General features: G+C 49.1%; 1 protein-coding gene across 3 annotated transcripts in view; it reads left to right on the top strand.

The window, feature by feature from the left end:
• Positions 1-8,021, top strand: part of GALNT15 (polypeptide N-acetylgalactosaminyltransferase 15) — a 48,134-nt gene that overhangs the window by 14,418 nt on the left and 25,695 nt on the right. For 2 of the 3 annotated variants that reach the window (XM_081826149.1, XM_081826155.1), the window contains exon 2: positions 6,286-6,452. In XM_081826149.1, the coding sequence (XP_081682275.1) occupies positions 6,286-6,452 (167 nt within the window). Of the gene's footprint in view, positions 1-6,285; positions 6,453-6,674; positions 7,088-8,021 lie in introns of those variants that run through there. The other variant, XM_081826164.1, reaches the window with a different exon arrangement.

The following is an 8,021-nucleotide window of genomic DNA, read 5'->3' as shown; positions in this document are numbered from 1 at the left end:
TTTGTTTGCTTGCTTTTTAGAGGCTTCCAGCAGCTTCTCTGAATCACTGCTCAAGCTCTCTCCCTAGTCGGGCCTACCTACACCCCTCGCCCCCCACCCTCCAGACCTCTGTGAAATGGGTGGGAGGTGGGCAGGAAGAACAGGTATATTATGAAGCAGATGGTAGGTTTGTAGTACCGCCTGCCTTCCTCTTCCCAGGCCCCACCTCCCTCCTTGTGCCCTCTCTCTCCTTAGGGACCTGATGTCCCCATGGTGACATCAGGGGACCAGGGTTCCCAAACACAGGGGATCAGGGCCCCACCATCTGGACCATTTCTTACTGTTCCCTCAGGATCTCCCAAACCTTACCCACTCATATCAGTTAAGGGGCAAGTGGATGCTTGCTCTCACAAGCCTTACTCTCCTGAGGAGAATTCCTTCTATATTTTAATAAAACAAAATGGAAGCCACCAACACCACTTGGGTCAACAGGGGACGGGAGGCCTTTGTTCCCAAAGGCTGCCTGGCGACTGAGAACATCTCACTGCTAGGCCGTGTTCTGTAGAGGTTGGGTCCAGCAGGGGATCTGTATGAGTTCCAGTCACTCATATGGCTTTCTTTGCCTGCCATCTTCCGTGGTGGACCACACCGTCATGCCATACAACTCCAAGGGGCCCTGTCACGTGGCGTTCTGTGAGCATGGCACCCCCTGGAGTTGGGCGGTGCAGCAGCCCCCGGGGCGGGAATGAGGATTAAATGACAGAGCACGTGGGAAAATCCCACACATATCAGGGATCAGTATTTTTAGAACACCTGATCAGGCTTCTCCTATGATGAAAAGCAATACCAGAAACTAGCCAGCCCACGACACTAACCTGAGAAATAGCAAGAGTTTCCATTTATTGAAAGCTTGCTATGGACAAGGCACGTAAGGCATCTCTTTGTTTATATAATCTTTTTTTTTTAAGTTTTTTTGTTTTTGTTTTCATTTTTTTCAGAGAGAGACAGAGAGAGTGGGAGAGAGTGAGTGGGGAGAGGGGCAGCAGGAGAGAATTTCAAGCAGACTCTCTGCTGAGCATGATGTGGGTCTTGATTCCCAACCCATGAGATCATGACCTGAGTTGAAACCAAGAGTCAGACACTCAATCGACTGAGCCACCCAAGCACCCCTATGTAATCTTTACATAGCCCTCCAAAGTAGCTTTACTTGTTATCCTCATTTTATAGACAAACACATACCTAGAAGGGTATCCTGGCACATGGGAGGCTTGCGAAAACTAACATGTATTGAACTCTTACTATGAGTATGGCACTGGGATAAGTACTTCATATATATTAACTCATTTGATCCTTCCAACACCCCCATTTTACAGATGAGAAAACTGAGGTTAATCATATTACATGCTCAAAAAAGACTTACTGCGATCAAAAGGAGTGCAAAAAGTAAGGATTGATTATTATAGACATAACTGGGTCTGTGGATCTGGAAATTGTTGAAGGATGGTTATCAGAGAGCTTATGTCACTTGCCCAGGCCACATAAGGACAGATTCAAGGTTAGAGCTCAATGCCAAAGCTTGATCGCTGTCCACGTGACTTACAGGCTCTTTCCAAGATGCCCTGAACGGACAGAGTTTTTCAGCGAGGTGAGTGGGGTTGCAGTTCGCCTGCCCTCAGGGCATCGCGTGTCACACCCTCCTCCACTCTGTGCTACTACCTGGGCCGTGGGCATGGAGAAGGCGCACCCCATTTGCCCATCCCCACAAGACAGTGCTGCCCACAGGTGGATGGTGCCCATCCCTGGAATGATGACCACAGACACCCCCAGAAGGGCACGCATATAGCTGGTCCTGCTTCCTGCCACTGGTGTCTGGAAGCAACACAGCCTACACCATCCACAGGCCCCTCCGCCTGGTCACTCCATTCACCAGAAACAAAATAATCCATCCCTGGCTCCTGTGAAAAGCGTCAAATATGCCCTGAGACGCAAGGCCTTGCCAAAGTTCTGTTTCTAATATTTAGCGCTGCACTCTCTCCAGAGCCTTGCCGAGAGTGCCGGGCCTTCTGGCAAACCACAGGATTCACTCAGAGCCCATGCTTGTCCTCCCCTCAAACTCCAGATTATTTCCACGGTTCCCAGCAGTCCTGCGGTTGCCTGAAGAGGTGCCCCAGAGCTTGCTTGGAGACCATGTGAGCTCCCTTCTGTAGAGCAGGTGACGGTCGCGCCTGAGCTGTTGCCAGGACTCCCATCTTCACAGCTCGGGGTGGGGGGCATCTCCCTTGGCCTTGTAACAGCTCTCAGAGACCCACTTGGCCTTTCAAAGTCCTAGGAGCCTCATCAAGTTTATCCCAGTCACGCTCCTCGTCCCCGTTCATCTCTTCTTCCACCTTCTCTCACTGTGAAGCAAGAGCACAGATCTATCTACCCACAAAACCTAGAAAATGCTGGAGCAAGACAGCTGGAGGGCGAAGAATCTTAACAAAATTCTCTTCGGAATCCCTGCTCCCCTGGCTTTTCCTCTTGCTTTCCCCTCTCCTACCTGAAGAGGGCCGCGAAGAGTCAAGAACACAGAATTTCAAGGCTGGAAGAGCCTCGGGGATCATCTTGTTAGTAATGGTACATCTTCTAACCATGGCAGCCAGTTCTTACCCAGCGCTTCCTCTGTGCCATCCACTGTCCCTCGTGCTTTACGAAGACCATTCATCTCCACAGCAGCGCTGTGAGGCGGGTGCTGTTATGACCATCTGGAGGAAACCAGGACCCCAAGAAGCTAAGCAACTTGCCCAGGGTCATTTGCACCACGAGGAAGGGGCGGAGCCCCAGCATGCATGGCCTGAATCATCAGGCTAGATGCTCTAAGGGTCCCTGAAGCCAAAGAAAGGAAGTCAGTCGCCCTGGAGTCACCAGCTATGGAGCAGAGCAGAAAGCTCTCCTGTCTCCTGACGTTGAGGAATGTGTGAGGGCCGTGGTCCCAAAGAGCGGGAGTTTCAGTAAGAATCCCTTTCACTGGTGGAGTCCCTACTGCGTGCCAGGCACTTGTTCCTTACAAAAGCTTTGAAACGGGCGCCACGGACATTCCCATTGTGCAGATGAGGAAAACCCAACTTCCAAAAGTAGTTCAGGCAGCCTCTCAGGCCATACTGTAGGTTGGTTGTTAAGGATGGTTATGTTTTACAAAGAGAAGCGTAAATACACTACACGTGCTAATTACATTTTCTCCAAGATAGCTATAAAAGAGCCGCTGTCTATGGCATGCCTGTAATTATTCTTCGATTCTCACAACAGGCCCTGGGGGTAAATATTATCCAGTGTTCAGATGAGGAAACTAAGGCTTGTAAATATTGAATATATTATCCAAGGGGTTAGGAAGCAGCAGAGTGAAGATTCAAATCTAAATATGATTCTGAAGTCTAAGCTCTTTAACCACCTTTCTTCAAGGACGCGCGCACGTACGCGCGCGCGCGCACACACACACACACACACACACACATACACACACACACACACGCTGTTTCCGGTGCTCAAATTCTATGGACTGGGGGAGGGAAAAGACCCGTCCCTCCGGAAGGCATGGCTGTGTTCTGCCCTCAGGTGACAGACTTCAGTCCCTACAAAACTGCAGCCACGAGAATGCCATTTGCAGGCCTCCCTGTCCCCAAATGTCTCTCCTATCTGCGTTGGAAAACAGCCAGCCCCCAAGCCATTGCCCTAGTGATATTTTCAGTTTGATTTGTACCCCCTGAATTCACTGAGGCATGATTACTTCTCACAGCCACTGGAGGCCCCAATCTTGACCCCTGGATTTTCCTACTCTCCCGACTTCAAAGGAAAGAGAGAGGACATGATGGAAATGTTGAACCTGTTTGTGAGCAGGTCTAGAGAAATTCTGAGTGCAGAGTGGAAATTCTCCAAGTCAGGCGAGGTGGGGGAGCAAAGCTTCACCAGGGCTTCCGGGGAGAGGAGGGTGAGTGCGGGGAGGGGCCGCAGGGGTGAAATCCCTCAGCAGAGCAGGCAGTGAGCCCTGCAGCCTTGGTTATCTCCTGAAAACCTTACAGGAGGGGGTTTCACTTCGAACGGGTTATGTGAGCAGCCTGTAAAAGTGCACATAAAATTCATGATTTCATTTGTTGTAGGGATGCTTCTAAGGACAGTCACCCATTTAGGGACTTCTTTCTAAGATCTGTAGGAATTTCTCTTAAAAACTAGTGTGAGATGTGAAAACTGGTGAAGTTCCAGTAAAGTCTGTATTTGAGCTAATAGTATTTGAACTATGTCAAATTCCTGATTCTGCTCATGGTGGATGGTTATATAATATATCATCACTGGGCAAAGCTGCATGAAGATAACACAGGAACTCTCTGGACTATTTTTGCAACTTCTTGCAAGTCTTTAACTATTTCAAAATAAAAGTTGTAAATTGTAAAAAAAGAAAAGTACTAGAAAGAGCATCACTTTCCCTAAAAATTCTAGTATATAACTTCTCTGATGGTGACAATTCTGATGCAGAATAAACCTCCATTTTCTTTGGCTACTGGGAAGCTCAAATTTCAAATTCATTCTGGAAACTCCAAGGCCCTTATGGCCTATATATCTATGTTCTTTCTCTAGATATTGACTTTCTATTCTTTCTTTTTTAAGATTTATTTATTCATTTGAGAGAGCGAGCGAGAGTGAGCACTTGCATGGGGAGGGGCAGAGGGAGAGGGAGAGAATCTCAGGCAGACTCCTGATTTGAGCACAGAGCCATTGTGGGGCTCCATCTCACCACCCTGAGGTCATGACCTGAGCAGAAATCAAGAGTCGGACGCTCAGTTGACTGAGCCGCCCAGGCCCCCCTTGAGTTTCTATTACTTATATTTCCCTCCCCCTCACTTTTCATCCTTACTTTTATATTACCATTATTTTATTGTGCATATTCCTTGTGAGTGACTTCAAATCCTTTATGGAAAGAAATAGGGCATTAATATATAAGTTGATAAAATAATTGGCCCCTAGTTTATGAGATATTCATATGTTTGGGATTTTTTTTTAATCTAGGATTTCTGTTTTACTGTTACCTTAAAGCACTTACCTTGTATCACTCCTCCACCCCCTGGCATAAGATTCTTGCCTGGAGTCACACGCAGGAGTCTTGCACATTGAGAGTCTCAGCCTTGGGTAGGACTGTACTAGGCAGAGAGATGCTCAGCTGAGGACCAGCGTGGCATTTCCCTCCAGCTGGGCCAGTCTTAGTCTGGTGGTCAGTCTGCAGGCAGTTCTACCTTCACAATTGCCTTTAGGTGTTGGAAGTTTGAGGTCCTTGAGCCAACCCCTACTCAAATGCCAATCCTCCTCCAGGGAGGGACATTTAGAGGCTACCTAGAAAAAAAAAAGCGCCTTTTGTGAACAATTGTGAGCCACACACTGCTCCGACCATCCTGTTGTTATTATAATTCTTTCCACTGTGGTCTCACTCACAACTTTCAGCAGATGAAATGCAAAGCAAATAGGGAGCATACTATTCATCTGCAAAGGAAGGAGGGAACCAGGCAGGCTCCTGACAGGGGTGGTACCTCCCACCCCTACCTCTCCAGCCACAAACCAGCGGAGGGGAAAGGGCAGGGTAGCCTGGAAGCTCTGCCACTTACCAGCACTGTGAGCTTTGGTAAGTCTTGTCCACTCTCTGAGCCTCAGTTTCCTTATCCACAAAATGGGGTAAGTGCCCAAACCAAAGACTTATTTTAGCTTAAACAAGCAGTAATATGTGTAGAGGACTTAGCACATTATCTGGCATATTGTTGGCACTCACAAATGTTCAATCCTTGCCCTTCTTCAAGAACAATAATCATATTTAACCTTTATTATGTGCTAGGTGCTGTGCTAGATTATACAGACACAAAAATAAAGAAAATAGTGTTTCTGCCCTTAAATGAATGACAATGCGTGTTGATAGGATACTCACTATGTACCTCCTCCTATTTAAGCCTTACAACAGCTCTATGAGGTTGGTAATGTCATTCACTCCCATTTTACAGGTTAGAACAGTTGTTTGCTGGGAATAGTGGCAATATCTCTCAACTGCTATGAGAGAGGCATGGATTAAACATTGCTCCTGGGATTTGAGGATTGGGAGACAGTAGACAGCAGTACTGCGAGGGTGTGAGGGGTTCTCTTTCCTTGGAAATTTCAAGCAAACCCGGGGTGGGGGGCGCGGGGAGGCTATCTGGTTAAAGCAGCCCTGGCCAGGGCCTAGGGAGTGTGTTAGAGGATGTCCAATGCTCCTTTTGGTCTTCTCTTCCCATGGCTCCCTGGTTCTCTTCCCTGCAGGTGTCTACAGCAGAACCCCGGGGACAGCCTGCCCACAGCCAGCGTCATCCTCTGTTTCCACGACGAGGTCTGGTCCACCCTCCTGAGGACTGTGCACAGCATCCTTGACACAGTGCCCAGGGCCTTTCTGAAGGAGATCATCTTGGTGGATGACCTCAGCCAGCAAGGTGGCTATGGGCTCCTCCCGCTTCTCGGGTGGGCCTAGACCCTGGGGGGTTCCCATGCAAAGACTAGGGTTTAGAGCCTGTAGAGGAAAGGTTCCCAGAAGCATACCTCCAGATGAGGATTCAGGTGCAGGTAACTCATTAGTGAAGAGCCCCAGGGGCACCTGGTAAGGAAGTGGGGGGAGAAGACATAGAAGGCAAAGCAGCCAAACAAGGCAAGGGGGTCCCAGCGAGGATCTCAGGAGGGTCGCTCCAACCTGATCCCAGCGGGATCTCTCCCAGTCTCAACCTCCACACAGTCCAATATGCTTCTTCCCAAGACACTCAAGAATCACAGCAGGGTGACCATTCCTTATCGCTCACTGCCTCCTAGACACTGGGTAAACCACTTGACATGTATTAGTCACTAAATCATTCCTGTTTATCCTGATCCATTCATTTTCCAGACGGAGGAAGCTGAGGCCTAGAGAAGAGAATTGACCAGGACTGAGTCATGCCAAGGGCAGCAGAGTCAGGCCCAGAGCCCAGACTTGCAGAATCTGCTCAAATGTTTCTACTGACAGGAAACTCACTGCTAGGGACCAGCCCCTTGCCTGGCTGAGTTGTTAAAAGAAGATGGAGACATAAGAAAGTTCTAGGTCAGTGGTTCTCAAGCTTGAATGTACATCAGAATTGTCTGGCAGGCTTATTAAAACACTGATTGCTAGGATCTCCCCCAGAGTTTCTGGATCTGGTACTGGGCCCCCATGAATTTGCATTTCTAACAGGGTCTCAGGTGATACGGATGATGCTGGTCCGTGGACGACACTTTGAGAACCACTGCTCTTCTTCGGCTGGGGCCTCAGGCTTTATTTCTGGCTCAACCAAATGGCCTGTGGAGCCCCGCCCCCTGCCGCCGGGCCCTGTGGGGAGAACAGACTGCTCCAAGGGAAACTGAACACTTGCTGAGGTCTGAAAAACACCTTTCTAAGGGGGATGACAGAAGACAGGCTCGAGTAGCCACTGGCCTCTGCTAGTTCTTCTGAAGGGCCTCATGTTGGGAATTTGCCCAGCCTGGGCATGGAAGTGAATCAGACTATCCAGAGGCCCCAGAAGCGTGTGAGGTTACTGAGGTACAGACAGCTGCGTGTTAGGCTGGACAGGCAAGCAGTTCCTGGACTGGGCTGTGTTGGCTGGTGGAAGTACCCACAGACTCTCTGAACTCTCGGCTGTGCCGGGGTCCTCCCAAGAGCACATCTGTGGTTCCTCCCCCGTCAGACTATGAACTGTGTTATGTCAGTGTCCCTTGGTAGCCTTCCCTTCTCCTTGTGTGTGTAGAAGCCGAGGAGCTGGGCCCCAGGGCAGTGGGGTCCTCCAATGTCCTCAGCATCTTCTGTTTTTTAATACTCTCAACCCTTTAAAAAAAAAAGATTTTATTTATTTACTTGAGAGGGAGAGACAGAAAAAGCAAGAACAGGGACGAGGGGGAGAGGGAGAGGGAGAAGCAGACTCCCTACTTAGCAGGGATCCTGAAATGGGGCTGACCCTGAGAGCATGACCTGAGCAGAGGCTTAACCGACTGAGCCACCTTGG

Source organism: Leptonychotes weddellii, chromosome 1, assembly GCF_054177405.1.
Source record: "Leptonychotes weddellii isolate Sample4059 chromosome 1, ASM5417740v2, whole genome shotgun sequence".
Classification (NCBI taxonomy): domain Eukaryota; kingdom Metazoa; phylum Chordata; class Mammalia; order Carnivora; family Phocidae; genus Leptonychotes; species Leptonychotes weddellii.
The sequence above is the reverse complement of the archived record's forward strand: the minus strand, read 5'-3'. Positions and strand labels throughout refer to the sequence as shown.